This window comes from Ailuropoda melanoleuca, chromosome 2 (assembly GCF_002007445.2).
Source record: "Ailuropoda melanoleuca isolate Jingjing chromosome 2, ASM200744v2, whole genome shotgun sequence".
Taxonomy (NCBI): Eukaryota; Metazoa; Chordata; class Mammalia; order Carnivora; family Ursidae; genus Ailuropoda; species Ailuropoda melanoleuca.
In genome coordinates, this window is record NC_048219.1 from 113,096,346 (window position 1) to 113,119,020 (window position 22,675).

The following is a 22,675-nucleotide window of genomic DNA, read 5'->3' on the forward strand; positions in this document are numbered from 1 at the left end:
ACATTGTTTCTTCTTCAGAAGAAATAAAACATTTCAGATAAGTTGAAATCTTCTTTATTATACTTATTTCTCCTTCTGCTCCCCTGAGACAAGCATTATAACTGATGAAAAAATGCATTTATTTATGTATTATTTAATAATTTGTGACGGTTAATTTTATGTGTCAACTTGAGTAGGCCTTAGAGTGCTCAGACGTTTGGTCAAATATCATTCTGGGTGTGTCTGTGAGCGTGTTAACATTGGAATCTGTAGACTAAATTAAGCAAGTGAGTGGCCCTCAATCAGTTGAAGGCCTGAATCGAACGTAAAGGCCCACCTTCCTGCATGTAAGAGGAATTCTTTCTGCCTGACTGCCTTGAACTGGGACACTGCTTTTTTCCTGCCTTCAGACTCCAGTTGAAACACTGGCTCTTCTTGGGTCTTCAACCTACAGCATTCAGACTGGAACTACACCATCGGTACTCCTCAGTTTCCAACTTGCTGACTGCCGATACTGGAGTTGTCAGCCTCCGTAAGTGCATGAGCCAATTCCTCATAATAAGTCTCTTTCTATTTATTTACATCTTCTAAATTCTGTTTCTCTGAAGAATCATGAATAGCATGCAATTCAATATCAAACATTCCAGATACATTTCTATAGCATTCAATACATACATAGCATTGTTCCTATTGCTATGATGAACGGACTTGATATGTATAAAGAGAACAAATTTCAAAAGGGTCACATTGGAACAACAAGATGCAGTAGATTGAGGAAGGTCAGTAAATGTTAATAAAGTGCCTTTAATCCAGGTCAATCAATCCAATTGCTGCAGTATTTTGATAAAGTCTAGGATTTCCCTAGGTCTCTTTTTTGCCTCTTCCTTTTCTCTTCTACAAAGATAGATAACTGAGCTTGTTCTAATGGTGAAGGTCCTTAACAACTTTATGAAGCATTTTCCTCTGTGGTATATATGTGTGTGTGTGTGTGTATATATATATTACTAAACTATTATATATTTTATATACAGCACATACATAAACTATATATATAAACTATATAATATACATAAACATATATAACATATATGAATATATATAAAATATTTTATATATGTATATCTTATTACTAAACTGTATTTATTTGTTTATCTATAAACTATTAAGCAGTAGTTGCAAATGCTCTGGAAAACTTCATCATTATTAAACCATTTTTAATATAAATTAATTCAGTTAATTATTTGTAATCTAATGAGAATTATACCTAAGTGATTATCTGAATTTCTCTTTCCAAGTTTGATTTTAATTCCTTTGGTTTCACCTACTTTTTTTCTTCAAAAAGACGTCTAATCAATGAGTGTAACTAACAAACAAACAAAACTTACATGTGCAAGTTGTCCCGTTTTCATCTAAAAGTTGATTATCAGCACAAGCACATACTCGGCCTCCTGGAATAGCCAAGCACAGTGTACTACAGCCCCCGTTATTTACTCGGCACATATTGTCACCTGCAAAAGGAGGAAAGTGAACATGTCAGAGAAGTCTGATTCTATCCAAAGTTAGCCAGTTCAAGTTCACATTCTTTCTAGGAGACATATGTAGGCATAAAAATGGCTGCATATATATATGCATATGTATATTACATATCATTAATGTAGTCAGGATACCTACTGAACCCTAAATAAAATTCAGAAACATTTAAAAATATATGATGCTCTGGGAAATAAAAGGACTTTCACGTTGGTTAAAAGAGATAGAGGTATGTGTGCAGATAAGTACCAGGACAGAGGAAGGTTACATGACATGATGATATCTGTCCAGGATAGCAGATTAGACCTAGTTTATTCAAGTCTGATTTCTTTCTAAAGTGGATCACTAACACTTAGATTTTGGATACCTTGTAAACAGAAAACAAATGAGCACAGGGGAAAGGGGTGGAATATTCTTCCTTCTTGTCAAGGAACACAGGCTATCTGTGAAACCTTCAAAATGAACAGCCTAGCTAGTACCAGCAGAATGTACAACGCACAAGAGTAGAAGTGTTGTCCCAGTGGACCACCCCCGTAGACCTAACCAGCAGAGGCACTGATGAGGTACGCAACAAACATCAATAAAGCCTGGTAGATTCACAAAGATATTATCCATGAACATTTGTGAGACAACCTTGGAAACTAAGATAAAACTGACATAAAATTTTGAAAAGGTTGGAGATTCTATGCAATACAGGTAATCACCATTTTGATGACAAGATGGAAAGGCAAGGAAGAAAGTATATTTATTTAGATGTATACCTGCAGAATGTTACAAATAACTCTATAACACTAGCAATTCAACTAGCAGAGTAAATGTCAGGCCATTTTACACTGTTGCATTTTCAAGGTATTAATAAATAACATTTTGATTATATCAGAAAAATCTGACTTAAACATTAAAAATAGTTTTCAATTACTCGGAAGCATACAACAAAATAATATGATAATACAAGGTGTATTTGCAGTCAAAGCACAAGTGCCAAAAATGTGACTAAAGAGACAGATGAGGTTATTGTACTGTGGGCCTCAGGGGTTGGGTGTGCTTGGTAGAGAATATTAAGGAATGAGTTAAAAAATGACACAAATGAACAAAAACTATCAAAATGTTGCTATATGCAATAAATATTTAACTCATTCCCATAGATTATTTTGTGTGTCCACAGATCAGTAGAAACAACCTGAGGTACATAATCATGTCCTTCCATTACTATGAGAAGTAAATTAAATTTGCTGTGTTTATGAAAAGTAAAAATATACTTGAAAGCTAAGGAAGCTAATAATTCAAGTTTTAGTATCAATTTTCAAACTCAGAGGATAATGAAGCTTAGTTCAAGTTTTTTCCAGTAAGGAATGCAGAGATTTTCCAAGTAGTTTCCAGATATAGCCATGTTTATTCCATAACTATAGGATAAAATGTAATACTTCATTGGATACTTAGGTGTTCTGAATATGCTATGCATATTATGTACAGGGTTAAACTGTATATTCATTATTTTAGTAACATTCAGATTCTTGAAAAGTTGATTTAATCAAAATATTTTGAGAAGTATATGAAGAATTTAAAACAGTAAAAAATAAGGAAGTACTGAAAGCAATATATCATGACACATTTTCATATTAAAAATATATGCTAAATATCATTTTAATAGCATGACTCATGCTTACCATTCCCGTTGAATATGACATTTAAGTATTTAGAAATAAATTAACATTACTCAAAATTTTAAATATATTCCCTTCCTGTGAATACTATATATTAGTCATGATAGAAATCCAAAATCTAAATTAATTTGAATACTTCCATATCTCTCATGGGAATTGCCTAGATCTTTATTTTAGTGAATTTATCACTTCAACATATTTTAGATACAGCTCATGTGGCAGTCTTTGAGTTTCTAGTAGGTTGCAAACTTTTCATGTAAAAACATTCTCTTGAAAATATGATTTAGTGACTATAAACAGCATTAAAAATTTTATACATAAACATCAATGAAAGAGTGTTCATTAACACATTGATAGCTATCATTATTGGAAATCCATAATCATCAATGCCAGGGATAGCTTCTTTCTTTCTTTCTTTCTTTCTTTCTTTCTTTCTTTCTTTCTTTCTCTTCCTCTCTTTCTTTCTTTCTTTCTTTCTTTCTTTCTTTCTTTCTTTTTGTTTATACATATGTATTTAATTTAATTCAATTTTTATAATAAACTTCTAAGGTAGGTTTATCTCATTTACACATGGGACTACTGGTGGATATGGTTTATTTATTTATTTTTTTAATGTTTTTTTATTACATTATATTAGTCACCATACAGCACATCCCTGGTTTCTGATGCAAGGTTCGATGATTCATTAGTTGCATATAACACCCAGTGCACCATGCAATATGTGCCCTCCTTACTACCCATCACCAGTCTATCCCATTCCCCCACCCCCTCCCCTCTGATATATGGTTTAAATGCCTTTTTCTAATGCCTAGAAATTAATAATCCTTATTTAAAATAAAGATTTAGAATTAGGATTATTTATTAACCTCATTTTTAAATAATTAGAAATATGTATTTTTCTCAATCTAAAATTCATGCTCTTACTCTTAACTTCTTTATATGTGACAAAATAAAATTAAATCAATAAAGGACAGAAAAAATACAGGGAAAACAGCATAATGAAATCCTAGATTAAATTACTGTGGAAGCAAATAGTTTTAAAAGAATCAAATATTCAAGGAAAATAAACGAGAATTAACTTTTAAAATTAAGTTCAAGATTGTGGTCTGTTTGGGTCAAAATCTTTGTTCTTTTTTCCCCCCAATATGTTAGTTAAGAGAAGTGGAATTATTCTACCCTTTATAGAATCTGGCACAGGAGAGTGTTTGATAAACATTAGTTGATGAATGAATGAAAGAATTTTAGTTAGCAATATGACAGAAACAATAATTTGGGTGTATAGATACAAGGTACAAGTATGTTGATATATATAAGTCTGTTTTAAGAAGATAAAGAGGCTTGTCTCATTTGCATGTAAGTATACATATACTCTGTCTACATAGTTTGCATTTCAAGGTAGATTATTTAAAGATGTATCATAACTGTCAAAGAACAGTAATAAAGACACAAATGATATATGAAAACATTTTACAAACCCATATTAAAATATCAGTGCTTACTAACTCAAAAAGATATATGCACCGTACATTTATTATAGCATTATTTACAATAGCCAAGACATGGAAGCAATCAAAGTGTCCATCAACAGACAAATGGATAAGGAAAATGTGGTGTATGCACACAGACACACACACACACACACACACAGGAATATTATACAACCATAAAAGGGTGAGATCTTGCCATTGGAGACAACATGGATGGACTTAGAGTGTATTGTGCTAAGTAAAATAAGTCAGAGTGAGAAAGGCAAATACTATATGATTCCACTCATAAATGAAATCTTTAAAAAAATGAATAAACAAAAAGCAGAATTAGAACTATAGAGAGAACTGATGGTTTCCAGAGGGAAGGGGGTGGGTGAATGGGCAAAATGGGTGAAGGGGAGAAGGAAATACAAGCCTCCAGTTATGGAATGACTAAGTCATAGGAATAAGAAGCAGGGCATAAGAAATACAGTCAATTATATTTTAATAGCAATGTAATGGGACAGATGGCAGCTACCCTTATGGTAAGCATTAGTATAATGTATACACTTATCAAATCACTAAATTGTACACCTGAAATGAATGTAACATTATGTGTCAACTATACTCAAATAAAATAATAAAATAAAGTAAAATATGGCTGTTTATAGACCTTAGTAATTTAACTTTTGTTAATAAAGTATCTTTTATTTCTAGCAGATGCCAGAATATGTAAATCATCACCACAAAGGAATCCCACTGTTTCATTTTATCTAGATCGTCATCAGAATGGTGAGGAGAAGAATCCCCTTTTCTATATGCTTCCTGGGACTCTTCACTTCTCAGAGTTCTATCACATGTGAAGCTAGAAGTCTCTGCACCTAATATGAAACAAATAAACTGATGGAGATTTTCTTTATCCTACTTGATGGAGAGACAGTTTGACTTGTAGTCTGGAAGAGAAATTAGACTTTACACTCATTCTAAAAGTTGGATAAAACCAGTGGAATGGGATTCTTAGTGCAGATCCTGATTTCATCCAGGATAATTTCAGAAGAATAAACTTTGAATGATGTCAGTCAATCCCAGAAAAGGATAAAATGTGTCTTTTCTCTCTTGTAAGATTATATACTCATTGAAAATTTTGTTTACATTCGCCTTGCTTTGAAGCTACTTTGTGTGGGGTGTGTGTGCCTCTGTGTGTAGGGGGGGCTGTGGGCACACATGCATGCAAATGCATTAATTCTATCAAGAGCCTAATTACTCTTTTGGGTTATTTTTTTATGGTGATTATTTCCAAAATGGAAAATTTGGAAAGAAACACAAATTTTGTGATAATATCCCTATCACTAAATGTAAATCTTAGTAGACCTACACAATAACGTGGTTAATAAACAAGTCATACATTAAATAAAAATTACTGTGTCTGTTATACTAGTGCTTTGTAATATAAGATCTCTGAATCCTGGGTTCTATAAGGTAGTCAAGAACTTTATATTTTTTAAAAAAAGTTTTGAATAAAAATTTATCAATGACAACGGAGCGCCTGGGTGGCACAGCAGTTGGGCGTCTGCCTTTGGCTCAGGGTGTGATCCCGGCGTTATGGGATCGAGCCCCACATCAGGCTCCTCCACTGAGCCTGCTTCTTCCTCTCCCACTCCCCCTGCTTGTGTTCCCTATCTCGCTGGCTGTCTCTATCTCTGTCGAATAAATAATAAAAATCTTAAAAAAAAATTTATCAATGACAAAACTGCAATGACTAGAGAAAAGACATACTCTTTTCCTTCTATTTAAAAGGATAGTAGTTTTATATAATTTTCATAAATTTGGCCACATAAATTAGACACATAAAAACACGTTATGGTCAGATAAACCTGAACCTGAATCTTAGTTTATTCCTGGCTCATTGTTTCCTGGGGTCAAATAGCTACATCTACCTGATCCTTGGGTTTTTCATATGCACAATAGAAATCATAATATCTGCCTTAAACATCTTTTATGAGATTCAAATAAGAATATTTAGCCCATTTTCTGGTAGTTAGAATTACAGTTAATTATTAGTTAATAAATTTAATATATTTGGCATAGAAGCTAATCTATTATTTTTAATTCTATATAAGAAACTATTCATTAACCCTTTTTAGATATTGCACTTAGTTTTGATGATCTCATTCTCTAAAACATGTGGGAAAAATAAAAGTGTGCTTTTGAACCTAGAGAATAAACAGGTAAAAGTGTATTAGTTTTATACAATTGCTATAATTTATCCGCAAAATTTCAGGAGAAGATTTTAACAATTCTTCTAGATATCTAATGTAAATGAAAAGGAAGGAAAGTTTATTAATTAATCAGAAGAAACAACAGTAGCATATGAGAAAAAAAATGTTTTGGCATTACTTAGGAATTCATTCCTAAGGGTAGCGCTCTGTTCAGTATGGTTATATATCTACCTTCCTGAAGTTAGCTGCTATATTAACAAATAATTTGATGAGTCTCTTCTGACCTGGAGAGGTCAAATTAGCTGACTAATTTTCTGACACCAAGTCTAAAAGAGTTTAGGTGTTACATTAATATGAATATGAATGTTACATTAATAACATTCCTGGATATTTTTCATGGTATTCCTATGGGGTAGAGCATGTGTGTATGTGTGTGTGTGTGTGTGTGTGTGTGTGTGTGTGTGTGTGAGATTATCTAGCATCTAGGTATATATGTGTGTGTGTGTATACATTATATATATTCACAGATACATGTATAATTACTACATATAAGTTTATATAAGTTATATAGTCATATACCATAGTCTCTCAGACAGAGAAAATACGAGGCTATATAAGACTAGTTTATCACATTCCATGAAGAAATAGTGATCTGTACCTATGTAGAAAGCTGGTTTTCTGTTCAATTACAACTATTTTATTCTTAGAAAAACAGTCTAACAAGATAGCATGTAACCAAAGTTTGAGTGCCACTGATTATGTGTTTCTAAATATTTATTAATATCTGATGTTCATGAGATGCAAAGAGAAATACCATTTTCTTTCTCATGAGAGAAAATTATAATATAGTTAGATAACATATCTGCATTTGAACACCTGAGTGCATTTTGCTTTATAATCTACCTATTCTGATTGATTTCATAAAAAAGGTATTAAAAATTTAGATTTGATAAAGGTATTAAAAATTTAGATCCTAAGTAGATTATCCAATTTCAATGTCTATTGACTAAATTAAAAATATGTTGGCCAGACATCCTCTCCATACTCTATTACCTATCCAAAAGATCCACTTAAATACTCCATACTCTATTACCTATCCAAAAGATCCACTTAAATACTACTCATTCCTTAGCTACAAGAAGACTGGGTAGAAAACTCAAACTAATTGATTATTTCACCTAAGTTTATGAAAAATAATCAATCAATTTGTGCAAACATATTCTTTCAGTAAGACAGAAACATAATGGTTTCTACAATAAAGGCTGTATAAAAAGTTTAGGAATTAGGGCTAAGCTTTCATTCTAATGTGCCTTTAATAGAAAATTTTTAAAAAGCACTTTAAAAAAGCACTGCCCATCCAAGAGATAGCATTGAACAATTATACATCAATAGAATCATCTAGAACACCAGTCATATTTCCTCATGAAATACAAGAGTACATTCCACATAGTCCTATCAGAGGCATGTGCTTCATTGTATATGATTGTGATAGATTGTTCCTTTGAATAGTTATTTAACATTTTTATATGAAAGGGGATTTTAACAAAATGCCTCCTTATAGAGAAATGATAAAGGAAAATTAATATAAAATGTGTGGGAGGTACACATGTGCCTCCTACATATTTTCCAAGTAATCACAATTAAATAGTTATTTAATCCTTATAGGAATTTCATGAAGAAAGCATTTCTTATCTTTATTACATCAGTCAGGTATTTCTTATCTCACATGTTGCATTTAATTCATCAACTTTCTAAAGCAACTAGAAGTTTGAAGAAAATGAAGATTCTGAAAACATCATGGAATTTGGCTAGAAGGAGCTCAGCAATGACATTCCAGATTAACAATTTCTAAAGAGAATGGAAATTGGAAATGGAATTTTATACTGATTACTGTAATAAAATCCAGGAAACCAATGATTGTGAAATTAGAGGGAATAACAATCAGGAAAGGAAGTTCCTCAGGAGATGAGAAGAGTTGTCCCTTTTCAGGGTCTTGCCTCCAGTTCTGGGCAGACACTCAATAATGGTTGAGGAAGGGAGGGGTAAGGAGCAGGATAGACACGAATGTAATGGAAAATATTACCATCTTATCTATCTTGATGGTTGTCACTATTCTTCATTACTTGTCCAAAAATAGTTTATACCACCTCAAATAATTTCACTTTTATTCTTTTTAAAGATTTTATCTTTCATTACTATTGAAATTTCTCACTCTATATACCTCCATTATTTTATAAAATTGCATTTGTATCCCAATGAGGCAATTTTAATACAGCAGGAAAAAAAAAAAACCAAGCACTTCAATGAGATAATTTGCTTTTAAAACCTGAGTTATCTGAAATATCTTTTAAAAATCTCTTACTACTACATAACTTTCTATTGACAATATATGCATTGAAAAATTCAGGATATTATTTTTTCATCCTAAATTTATTGAAATGCATGCTCATTAAATTTTCACAAGAATATCTCCATAAATAAAAGGAACAGTGATTATTTAGATTCATAACAAAAGTCTACCACATAATTTACTAAGTTGCTTTCTTTGTTTAATATCTAAATTCTGAGTCATGCAATTTGTAGATGGCCTAATAAATATTAACTCATGTAGGTAAAACATAAAATAATATTACCTGATATTAATAAGACATGGATATCATGGTAGATTATTTCCCTTTTGTAACATCTAAAATAATTAAACATTCCTTAAATGGACATGAAACTAATCAGATAAATGTACTAATATACTTTTTACAACACTCTCTTCATAGTATGACTTGTTTTAAAATATTGTCACATAACAATCCTTTCCCATGGAAAGTTTTTCCCACTGCTCACAACACTTAATCTTTAAAACATTAGTGGATTTTTTTTCTTTTTACTTTAAATAATGGTCTTCTTCAGTCTTCTTTAAATAACATGAAGATGACATGAAAAAAAGAAGCATTTGGAGAAATCCTTGAACTTCACTCAAATAGAATTCCCAGTTACTTGCTTAGGCTATTTTGAACAATAAATAAGGAATGTTTATGGTAACAAAATCTAAGATTTGATTGACTTTGGAGTGACTAGATACTTTCATCATAAAACTTCAGTGACACTGTCAAAATAAAACCTTTGGCAAATACTCTGAAGTATTACTGTAGGTAAAACTCAGAATAAATTTTATATGGTTTTTAATACCTTGTTGCTTTCGTGGATCATAAATCTGAAGCCCAAACAGGGGTGGTCTTTCACGCCTCAGTAATGTCACCTCGTTCGTTATCAAATCTAGTTGAAAAATGGAACCGTTCATATAATCAGTCCAGAACACATAATTCCCATGATGTGACAGTCCAAAAGGATGGTTCAACTCTTTCCCACTGTAAACAATCTGTAAAATATAAACACACTGTGAAAAATCAGAACTGACCTATAAAAACATAACTAAATATTTAGAGAAAATGATATTCAAGTAAGTATATCAGATAATGATCTAACTAATATCTTAGCTCATTTTCTTTCAGTATATTTGAAAAATGGATTTCACAATGTGAGTGTATTTTTCTGTTTTTAGCACATGTTCTTTGAAGGAGATCATTTGTATTTCATCCATTTAAATCCTTTCATATATGGCATTACTCATATGGTCAAGTAATACAAACATTAAAATGACTTTGCCTGACACTCTTTCCTTCTCTTTTCTTTATGATATTCCAGTATCATAACCTGGAATAGAAACTGGTCTGAGCAATTAGTGTCATTATGTGTATTGTGATATTGCTTATCCAACAGCTAAGGAATAAACATGACCTTACAACATTGGGAGTGAAAGGCATTCTCCGACTTAATTGGGCCAAGAAAATTGAAGAAATCTAGGAAATGACAGGGAGGGAGGTAAAGATTTTAATTTTGAACATAGAAACACTTATTAGTAGTAAGTAGATAAACAAGACTCATTGGCTAATTTCAGTTCTGGTTTCCTTAGTATATTCTTTACATTCTAGTTGTATTTTGTTTTTGTTTAACTGGAACGATCATGTGATATGTGCTTGTGGAAGAGGAATAAGGAATCACACCTCCAATAATACTCACCATTTATAAAATGTTATTGTATACAATATGAAAAAGCATTTTGTAGTCACTCCATTTAATATTAAAGAATTGAAGAAATTATCTAAACAATGTGGGGTTAGAAATTCAATATTTGCTCCTTTTATCTGAATTCTTCATATCACATATTCATATACTGATTAAGACAGTTTTTTACCTTTATGTTCTCACCTTAGTGAAAGCTAAAATATGCTAGCCATTACAATGTTATCTATGTGGTGTACATATTAATATCTTTAAAGGAGTCATAGATATTTATTTGACACCTGTTAAGTATTGACATTAGGTTAAATGCCAATCAATTTTACTATTTGGGGAAAAATTTTAAAAGCACGGTTAGAGTAAACCAATGATTGAAATAGTCTTAACTGATAATTGAACTGTTTATTTCTCAAACAGAATTCATAATGAGTGGGCTTGGCCAACTGTGCAGTCTTTCTTTCCATAAAGAAGGAGTATAGTATCAATGGAAGCATTTTGATAACTTCTAACATTCCATCTTCTATTGTTTCACTAAACAGTTGAAGTCAGTTCATAATGTTATATGCACTCAGGTTATTATAAAATGTAGAGGTGATGTTTTGTCAACATTGCCTCTGTTGGCACACAGTCAACTCCATCCTCCATTTAATCCAAGAATTTCAAAATCGTTTTACAATGATCCTACCAAAAGAGGCAAGGGGGAGTTGATATTTATTCATAGCAAAAGGCTTGAAGTCCAGTTCATTTTTGTGTTTTGATTCCCACTGTCATGAAGTTCTTTGTTTAAATAAATGCACTATAATTACTTTTTCATAATATACAGGTTAAATTTCACCTGCAAATATTAAAGATGCTTGAATAGAGTTGGGTTGCTTGATCATAGCAGACTCATAAATAATGGAGAAAAACTGCATTTTAAAACAGCTCTGATATCCTGAGAGCTTCTTTTTAAAATCCCACAAATCCTGGCATACCACAGTGAGCTGGTCCTGGTCTCCCGGAGGCAAGCGCCAGATGCACTACTTAATGCTCATTCTCCGTTAGCCACCCCACAGAGGGTACTGGCAGCACCTCAGAGGGGTAAAAATAAACTTGAAAGTATTTTTAACACAACACAGCAAGGCTCTGTGAAGAAGAAGCCTGTGAGTTAAAAAAAAAAAAAAGCAGTATTTGTCTTTTACCTTCCTGTGAGTTCCATTCAAAAACACTTTTTCAATATGATCGTAATAGGCGTCACACCAGTATAATGTGTTGGTGTGAAAGTCCAGAGTTAAACCGTTTGGCCACAGCATCTTTGAAGTCACAAAAATCTGCCGATTGAAGCCGTCCATCCAGGCCTTCTCGATCCTTCCCACGCTGTCATCTATTTCATCTTCCTCCCAGTCTGTCCAATACATCCAACTAAGACGTGACAAATAAGAGTGCACACACGTTATTTCAACTAGCCACCGTGCAGAGGGACGCTTCTTTAGATCGGGCACTGCCCTAAAATCTAATTACATTCTGATCTCTCCTCCCATCTAAATGCTCTTCTGCCAAAGCGAGGGGGCATCTGCAGAGTCCTCGGGAAGTACAGATGCGTTCAGTGAAGCCAGTCCATTCAGACACATTACGGGAAACTCACTACCACCGCTACTGTACTTACTGGCCCCACTCATTATCTGGCCTAACACTAAGTGCCAAATATTGATTTTCTCTGGTGTTGACACCAAGTTTGGAAGATGATTTTCGAGGCATTCTTATTTTTAAATGTTGTCCACTTCAGAAAATATATAATCAATTACGTGATTGAAGAGCAGATTGACTGACGTGAAAACTCATGGTGCATTAATGATCTACTCCAGGCTTTATTTAATCTCAGATGAATTATTATTTTTTAAGACAGGCAATTGGATTGTCTTTGTACTAAAGGGTATGGTTATACTGGGCTTATTTGGCCAAGTCTAATTTGTCTTCCTCATGCAAATTATCTATGTTTTATTGCTGCTTATTATTACCTCAAAACCCACAGAAGATGATTTAGCTGCACATAAGTTTAATAACATCAGGTTGACTGACCTTGAGATTTTGAGTTTTAATTTCTATCTCAAACAAAAGCCTCTGTCTTTAAAAACAAGTCTTTTGTGTAAGCTATAACAGTGGGAGAGGGGGCCTTGAGCTAATGTTCCAATTCCCTCATGAATAAGGTTAAAACCCTCCACACGTGCTGCTCTAGGGTCATGTGAAAGTTCCGGAGTTATTAATTAAAGTGTTGGTTTTATTTCAGTCACCTCATATACAACTTTGTAAAGCTCTAAAGCTTTTCTAAGCTGCTGACCCTAGAAATGCCCTTAGTAGATCCTTTACCTCCCACATTTTGTGGACCCTAAAGAATTTCTGAGGTAATTCAGGAAAAATCTGTATCCATGACTAAAAAATCCTGCTGTGATCTGAACAGAAAGATTTGGGACAACTGAGGATGTAACACACCATCCACTATTTTATGCCAGTTAAGTTTTTTAAAAATTCCCTAAACAGTTCAAAATTATGTTGATGTGTCTTTTTAGACCTGAGGAAATATACTGAGATTGGTGAATTTTATTAAGTCAAAATACATTCTAGTCCTAGAAATAAACATGGAAATGTGTTTATCTTGCATCCACCATGTTCTTCAAGTGGTCTAATTATTAGAACAAATTAGGAGCAAACGGGATAGTCATTCCATTTGCTCTAGTCCTATGTTAGGTAGATATAACTAGTTGACTTCAACTGTATAAATCAACTATGTAAAAGAGAAATATACAACTTTTTATCTCTTTTAATACTTCATGAAATCTTAAATACGGTTAGTCAATGTAGTTTTATTGTTGTTGCTAATTTACAACTTGTTAAAATTGCAATTATCTTCCCCTCTAGCTTTTCTTTTAACCATAGTAACACTTTTTTTTCTTTGATTCTCCAACCCAAATTGTATGTACATGCAGACACACATACATGAGGGGTAATTCTGGACAATCTAAGCATAATTTGTTTTGTTTTGCTTTTTGAAAAATCGTTGTTTGTGATCTGATCCATTGTCTAAAATAATAGATATATATCTAATAGATATATATCAAACAGAATATGAGAAAAGAATTTTTTTTTCTTTAAAAGATTTTATTTATTTATTCATTTGACAGAGAGACAGCCAGCGAGAGAGGGAACACAAGCAGGGGGAATGGGAGAGGAAGAAGCAGGCTCATAGCGAGAGAGAGCCTGATGTGGGGCTCGATCCCATAACGCCAGGATCACCCCCTGAGCCGAAGGCAGACGCTTAACCGCTGTGCCACCCAGGCGCCCCGAGAAAAGAATTTTAACCAAGGGTGCCAATCTAACAGAGACTAGGTATGATCATCATCTACCAATTTCATTATGTGATGAAAAGTTATATTGTGGAAGCCTTATAATCAATATGAAATGTGATGATTCCTAAACACAGAAAATAGGAAATATAACCTATAAAGTAAGCAGAAACTCTATAAATCTTTTTATACGTGGGACTCAGGTATTCATTAAATAAATATTAGGTTAAGTGAGCCTTGTGCTAACATGGAAAGAAAAATTGCACCTCTCTTTTCAAGTCCTGTTCAAATACAATTATTTGATGAAGTCTATTTCTACCCTGTCAAAATAAGGTCTTTCCTTTGTTTCCTAGCAACATTTTTCTTTCCTTTTTTAAAATATTTATTGCATTTATGCTTTGTATTATATTTAATGGTGTTACATGACTGACGGTTTCAATTAAAAGTTAAAATAATTAAGGGCAGGGATTATTTCTTATTTGTATTTATAGCCTATAGCAGTAAGCTTGTATTTGTTGATATTGATCATATCCCCAAATTAAATTGTATTACGTGGTGGTCAATCCTAGGCATATTTAAATTCTTAAGCACTTCTCTGCCATAAAAGAAACATAAATTTTACTGTTAGAAAACTCAATTTAGTGCTAACATAATAGCTACTGTTAACTAGAGGGTGGGACACTATTAATTGAAGTAGGGATACTGGAGATCATGTTTGGCGGGAAATACACACTCAGCTTTGGACATATTTACTACAGATAATATTTTGAGAAATCAGAACTGGAGACGTAGGTTTCTAAGTTATTGATATAAATTGTGAAGTGTAAAATTATTGGAAAGGAGGGAATTCATCTACAGCTATCAACTTGAGAAACAGTGTCATCATGACCAATTTCTCCTCCAGCTTTATCTTCATTTTTATGACTGTTGAGGCTTGCCAATTCCATTCTTTCAGTGTCTCTCTTCTCATTCCCCACTTTTCTATTCCTATCACAAATGCTACAGTCTGTCTTTTATCCCTTTTCAAAGGGCACTTCTAACAGGCTGTTCCCATACAACTATCATATTTTTATTACTTGTCTTCCTAAGTCATGAATTGAAAAATATGACTTTTATTCCCAAAACCTTCCAATCACTCTGTTGTCAGGAAAAAAATTCCATCTTTTAATCCTAACATTGAAGATTTCTGTATATTTCTAGTTTCATCCCCTACTATGTTCCTACACATGCCCTCTGCTCTAGCCTTAATGAATTAATCTCATCTCAAAACTGCTGCTAACATCCCTGCCTCTAAACACATACTTAAAATGTCCTGTCGGAGTACAGTGACTAACTACGACTGCACATCCTAAGCCCCCGAGACCAAATCTACCTATTTGGAAATCCTATTCATTCTTTAAGGCTCAATTCTGAATTGAAAACCTCAATGATTTCCTGAAGAGCATTATTTCATTCTATTTTATTTTAAAGTTAATTTGTGTGTGTGCATGTGTGTGTATTTGTGTGTGTGTATGTGTGTGTATACAAGCACACCAGATTATAAACTCCTTGAAGGCAATTATTGCCTTACTGATTTCTATTGCTCTATATGGTAGTTAATCAATAATATATTTTAATAAAAAATAAATGAACAAATTCTTTACTGATTCTGTGTTTACGAAACTTTGAATAAACCATATGTCTGAAATTAGTAATTTTTGTTAATTGGCTATTATAGAAGGAAAAAGCCCTGTAATTCTCTCCTCCTGTGTACAGCTACAAATAGGTATTATGGTAGGAAAAAATGTAAATGAATCAAGTTTCTTATTTTTAATGTTTTGTGCAAGGTTATACTATGCCTATTGTAAATGGAGTTTTCCAAACTAAAGTTTTGTCTTCTTTTTTAAAAAATTATATTATGGTCAAACAATTATTTGGACAATTAAATTCACATGATTCCCTTCTACTTCTATCTTCCAATCCATTCTTCACAGAACAGTCAGATTAGATTTTTTAAAAAACATATCTGATTCTCACTTCTCTATATCACCCTTGCATGGAAGACAAAGTACGAAGCTCTCATCCTCACTGACAAGGTCCTGCTTCCTTTCCAAGTGCATCTTCATTACTTCTCCCCTTGCTATCAACAGTCCAGCTCCACTCTCCTCATCTCGGTTCCTGACAGTCAAGCTTTTACCCAACTGAATACCTTCAAATGTACAATTTTTTTTAATCTGAAATACTCTTTCCCTCACTCTCCATTGCTGATTGGTTTTTTATAGTTAAGTCTTGGTTTAAATGATGCCTCCTTAGAGAGGCCTTTCAGCAAACCTATTGAAATTGGTCTACCTGTTAGTCTCCATTATGTCATCCTGTTTGTTTTCCTCCTTCATTCTGGTCTGTAGAAATTACATTAGTTGCTTATTTGGTACTTATTTCTTGTTCTGTCTTCCTATTCCCCACCTTGCAGGTAACAGAAGATGCTTCACAAGGTTTAAAGCTATGCCTGTGTTCTTACTACTGTATGCCTACCTAGTGCAGAATTCTGGGTATAGTATCTTGCTAGGGAAAAAAAGTGTGTATGCAAATATACATATATATACACATATATATGGATACATATATGGATATGCACATACATACACATACATACATATGTGTTTTTCAGGTTGGTGCATAATAGAAAATAAAAAATGTCTAATGGAAAAGGTGTAAGAGTCATTCATTGTAGCACCAGAGGCAAATATAAGGTCAGATAGTAGATATTAACAGAGATATAGAGATTCCCTTAATGAAAAGGAAAAAAAAAAGTCAATTAGAATTGCCCCCAAATACTGTAAACTATGTAGATGTTCTAGGTTTCAAATCCAAGTTGGATGTCTGCCTACTAGGGAAGTGTTGAAGGGGATTCTTGAATTTGAACAGAGAGATGGGACTAGTGGCTCTAAATTTCCTTTCTAAATCATATGATTCTATGACCTCCATATTTGTGTTATCTGTCTGAGCTCCACAAATACTCTTTAACTCTATCAGAAAAATTTTTTCTTACAGAATACTGAGAAGGAGGATGCTGTTTTAAGATATCTTGCTTCAAGTAGATTTAGTGTGTAATAAATAGTTTCTCTTAAAATTAAGATTGCCTTGATTTAAAGGTCGGATAGATGATTTGGTTTAAAAGTCCAGGAATAGGACAGATAATTATATAATCCACACATAAAATCACTGAAATTATGTTATAATTGTGTCTTATAAAAACATATACAGTGAGTTCATCCACTGCTTAAATGTCAGCCTAGGAAGAAGTACCTTCATTGCATTTGTTTGGAGCTATTCTCAACACAAAGCAATTCTAGGAACTACAATCTGGTGATCTCGTTTATTAGGAAGCCATACGTTTCCTCTGTGATTGAGTATTTTTCTATATGTGTAGTAAGTAATAAAGAGTATTTGTTTTGTGATGCTATTTTGAAACAGTGTGATATAAGATATGGGAGAGATAAACATCACATATAACAACTGTACATTTAAAATACGTTATTCATTCATTTAATTCCGACATTCTGTTACGAATGTTCACATTCTTCAATATTTCTATATGCACAGTGTTGTTTGTGTTCAGGTAATAACTCTGAATAAAAACCAAAGAAAAATATATTCCTGAGAATTGCACAAACTATTCCATCCTAAAACAAGTAGCACGTAGTACAAAATGATCTCACTATATGAAAACTATGGCTATGTCTAGAATTATGTGATTAGTAACATTGAGTTGTAAAAAGTAGTTGAATATAGTGGCTCTAAGTAAATTCTTGAAGACAGACTGCTGGGGTTTAAATATCTACTCAGTCACTTAATAATTTAATGGTCTTTTGTAAATCAATTATCAATTTCTTCTTTGTAAGACAAAGATGAAAATAGCAAATAGTTCATAAGATTATTGTGAGGATTACAGAATAGGAGATAGTGAACCCATTTAACAAAATGCCTGCCCCACAGTAAATGTACCTCCCCAAAAAAATCTTTTCTGTTTTCTGAATATAATAAATTTTAATACCCTTTAAAAATTAAATTGATTGATTCTCTCAATTGATTATTTAACTTGGTGTCAGGCAGTCTAAAATGGAGAATTATGGTCCTCGTCTGAGTAAATCAAGTAAATATATCTTTTATACAAATAATCTGTGTATTTCAGTTAAATGAATTTTGACACGTTTATTTCGCACATTTTCTACAAGAGAAAATCATTAAATGAGTAACTTTTCCCATTCAGGCCATTCATGTGTGAATTTAAATCAAACCTGCTACTACTAAATATATAAAAACATAATATTTTCCTCATATAAAGCTGATCAAATATTACCTACCCATTAACAGGATCCACCACAATCCCTCTGGGATGGGACATTTCTCCTTCTAAAAGAGTCTTCCGGCTCTGAGAAGCTTTTTCCAGCCTGGCCACATTAATGGTCTTCCTATGGCCATCATTTGTCCAGTAAAGGTTATTTCCAATCCAGTCCACAGCAATACCTTCCACATTATCCAGATCTGTAAAAAGAAAAAAAGCATGAGAGCAGCACATTTTGCGATAGTGCCCACTGCTTATGTTCTAGTTAAGAAAATGTTTAATTCAAAAAGGAATGAATTCTGAGTCATGGATTCTTTATAGTGCAATTTTGGAAAATATCATTCCATAGCATATTTTTCGATTTTATTTTGAATGTCATTTTACGTGAATGACAGGCCCTGTCTCAATCTATTTTAAATGAAACAGTGATTTTCAGGAAAACAGGAAAACATAAGGGAAGGCACAGCAAAGGGAGAAAGTTCTCAGAACATAAATACAGTGATATAGATAGTTTAGGGGAAAAAAAATCGAGTAGTATGAACAAATACTATGCTCAAAAAGTAAGCATATTGAAACTTGCAATATGTAATCTGAGTAATCAAAATAATAGCAGTGCCCTCTTGCTAAGAGATGAACAGCTCCAGCAGAAGCACAACTTTGAAAGCCCCGAACAGGTTTTCATCATGGAACTGCATGAACAGTGAATCACCAAAAAACACTGAATTATTGCTCTATATTCTAGACTTATTTTTATAAGGACACTATTCAGACTTCTGTAAGATACAGGCAATGGTAATTCAAAGGAATATTATAACTATATAATCTTATATGAGTTCAACTAATTCAAACCCTTTACAGAAAGGAAAATGCCAACACTTTAAAGTGAAGGGTTATCGTCTATTATCAAACAAGAAGTGGTAGAATTGGAACAAAAATCCAAGTCAGATGATCCCCAGTGTAGAGATCTTTAAAACTGCACTGGTCCTGGGGTGAGTCCTGCCCTCGCTTTTCGTCATTTGATGAACAACCTTCCAAAATGTCCACAGCATCATAAAGGTAGTTCCATTTCTCTGCTGCATAAGAAATTACTGTGAACTCCTTCTCTTCTCCCAAAACAAAGGAAGCCTTTGTCTCTTTTCCTCCCAGGATGAGGTAGAGAACTGGAGCTTACTGGACTAAGCACTAGAGACAGAAGTGCTGATTGACATGCTAGGGCACATCCAACTGACATTCCCTCATATGCACACGTAATAAATATTTACTATTATCCTATTTTTTAATAGTGACCCTTCTGGCCTTGGAGAAAAATAAAATTTTCTTTGGTGACCCTTTCTGCTCATCAGCATGTGCCTTGACTCAGGATGACTAATACAATGTGTGATTTGATCTAACTGAAAATCCCATTATAGTGAATCAGATATGTTCTCAATTTCACTAAGCTATCTGCTTCATTACCATCCAGTATGAGTCATTTTCACAGGTTAATTGTGTCTATGCTCGGGAAAAAAGTTTAATTTTGTCTTTACTTTATTGACACTTAATTTTACTGAGCACTTTCCCACTCTGGCATAATGGAAAAATAATAGCTGTTTACTCTTTTCCTTTATATTTATTAAAAGTCTGTGGCTGATTTTTATCTTGTTAGTCGGTTTTCAAAAATTGTATTATATTTGAAATCTACTCCAGCATGAACACTTCCATCTTCAATAGCCCTCTTATTTTGTAACTTTTCCTTTTGACATCTAACTTGACACTTTTTATTTATTTTTCATATGAAGCAGTTTGCAATACTACATGGATTGAATTTTTTTTTTCTGACACTTGGGTATGCAACTCAGTCACTTTGGTCTTTAATTTCTCCACTCATCAAGTGAAGATAATCATAGCACCTACCCCACAGGGTGATAACAAGAGGTAACTTAGCCACTGCATGGAAAGCACTTAGCATACTGCCAGCAATATTGTCAATTCTCAACATATGTTAGTTTTTACTAATTTATCAGGATAAAAAAAAAATTCTATATGTACCCTGGCTCTTTTCCTTATGAGTGTTACTTGATAGAGATATTCCTCATATTTTTCTTTCTGAAAATTATTATTTAATAATATCTCCTTGCATTTTGACCAGTGGACAACTTTACCTAGAAATAGTATATGAAGAGTCAGTTGTAAATAAATAGTAAGAGTGAAATGTAATTGAATTCCAAAATTGGAGGATTCTGTCCCTAATTATATTGTTTACTTTTTCTTTGGAAAATGAAATGCTTGAACAACATAAAGAGGTGATTAGGATCAAAGTTCTGAAATTACAAGGACTAGGTTCTGCCTCAGTGTATCTCTGAGTGAAGTACTTAACCTTTCTTCTCTTCAATTTCCTAATCTTTAAAATGTGTGTAATGATAGTGTTTAGCTTAGAGGATTGTTTTAGGATTAAATGAATGAATATATGTAAAATACTTAAAATAATGGTTGGCACATGGTAAATGTTATATAAATATTGTCATTAATATTACTACTAATATCATTATCATTATAATCTTCCCTTTAGCTACCTATCTAATCTATTAAAATAGCAATGAAACAATTAGCTTAGTGGTTCTTTTTAAAGATTTATTTATTTATTTGAGAGAGAGGGCGCCCGTGCAGGCACAAGTTGGGGGAGGGGCAGAGGAAGAGAAAGAGAATTTCAAGCAGACTCCTGCGTAGCACTGAGCCCCAAGTGAGGCTCAATCTCACGACCCTGAGATCATGACCTGAAAAAAATCAAGACTCAGACGTTTAACTGACTGAGTCACCCAGACACCCCTAGCCTAGTATTTTTTACATGTGTGTGTGTGTTGTTTGTTTGTTTGTTTGTTTTCCATTGTGGGAAGAATGAGGCTGAATACAAATTTTAAAATAAAGAAACTCATAAAACAGTCAATGTGCAAATTGGGAATCTTTCTAGGCTATCTTTAACAAGGTATGGAGGGATTTCTTCTCTTGTAGGACAAAGACTGAACAACGAGTGAATCCCTTTCTCAATAAGTATACATCATTAAGGAAAGTATTCTGACTTCATACCATATGGTACCTGACTTTAATGAGCCTATGACTGATGGAATGCTAAGACACAGGACATTGGTTTTAGTACATTTGATTTTTTATTGAAGAAAGTTTGGTTGGAGCCTGCCTGAGATGGACTATTAGGGACTCTATGACCAAAACCCTTCAACCAGGTGGTCAGGACATATGAAAGTTGATGTCACTCAAATTTCAAGCAAACACAGATTACTACAGATATGAATTACCAGCTTGAGAAAACACATGGCTAATCGAATATAAGAAAGGTATTTGATAAAGTTGGTAAAACTTGCTAGAGTAGATTGCTTTGGTACTTTTGGGTAGAGTTCAAGTATTCTACATTCCAAAATCAACATTCACTACTACATCATCATCATCATCATTATTATTATATAACTAATAGCAAACAAATATTATAATTTTTTAATCTGGCAAAATTGTCATTAAGTTTAACACAATACTTATTTTCATTTATCAATAGAGAAGGACTCTCAACATGTTTGTACTCCTTCGAAAGAAAGAAAGAAAGAAAGAAAGAAAGAAAGAAAGAAAGAAAGAAATTCCAGTAGATAATGCTTTCTTGCAATTTTTTAAATTAACATGTTTACATGTTCCACTCTAAGTGAGAATTGACACATTTATCTATATACTTCAGATTAAAAAAACAGACTTTTTAATGCACTATGTGAATGTTTAAGATTAACATTTTTTTGGTTCAAATTATTAAGCTTTCCATCATTTTTCCTTTGTAAATACTGTTCTGGTATCTTAAGAATAACTTCTAAAAATGGGAATAATATATGAGTAATATGCTAAAACACACACACACATCATCATCAAAAGCTAGACTTAATTTTTCACTTAAGTGAAAAATCCTTGAAGATAAAAATTTGTTATAGGTGATATCTACCATTTAGGAAATGAGGATGAATAGGAGATCTACAATTTATGTAAATTAAAGAGAATAATTATGTGGATTTAAAATAAATAAGTAATTGGAAAAGTTTTAAATTAATTTAATACCTAGGAATAGATG

The 22,675-nt window shown here is 32.9% G+C and overlaps 1 protein-coding gene across 1 annotated transcript in view; it reads right to left on the reverse strand.

Annotated features, from left to right (window-relative positions):
* LRP1B (LDL receptor related protein 1B) overlaps positions 1-22,675 on the reverse strand; it is a 1,837,899-nt gene that overhangs the window by 712,523 nt on the left and 1,102,701 nt on the right. The window contains exons 11-14 of the mRNA XM_034642051.1: positions 18,596-18,776; positions 12,114-12,333; positions 10,042-10,231; positions 1,365-1,487 (exon numbers count right to left, since the gene is read on the reverse strand). Coding sequence (XP_034497942.1) covers positions 1,365-1,487; positions 10,042-10,231; positions 12,114-12,333; positions 18,596-18,776 — 714 coding nt within the window. The remainder of the gene's footprint in view (positions 1-1,364; positions 1,488-10,041; positions 10,232-12,113; positions 12,334-18,595; positions 18,777-22,675) is intronic.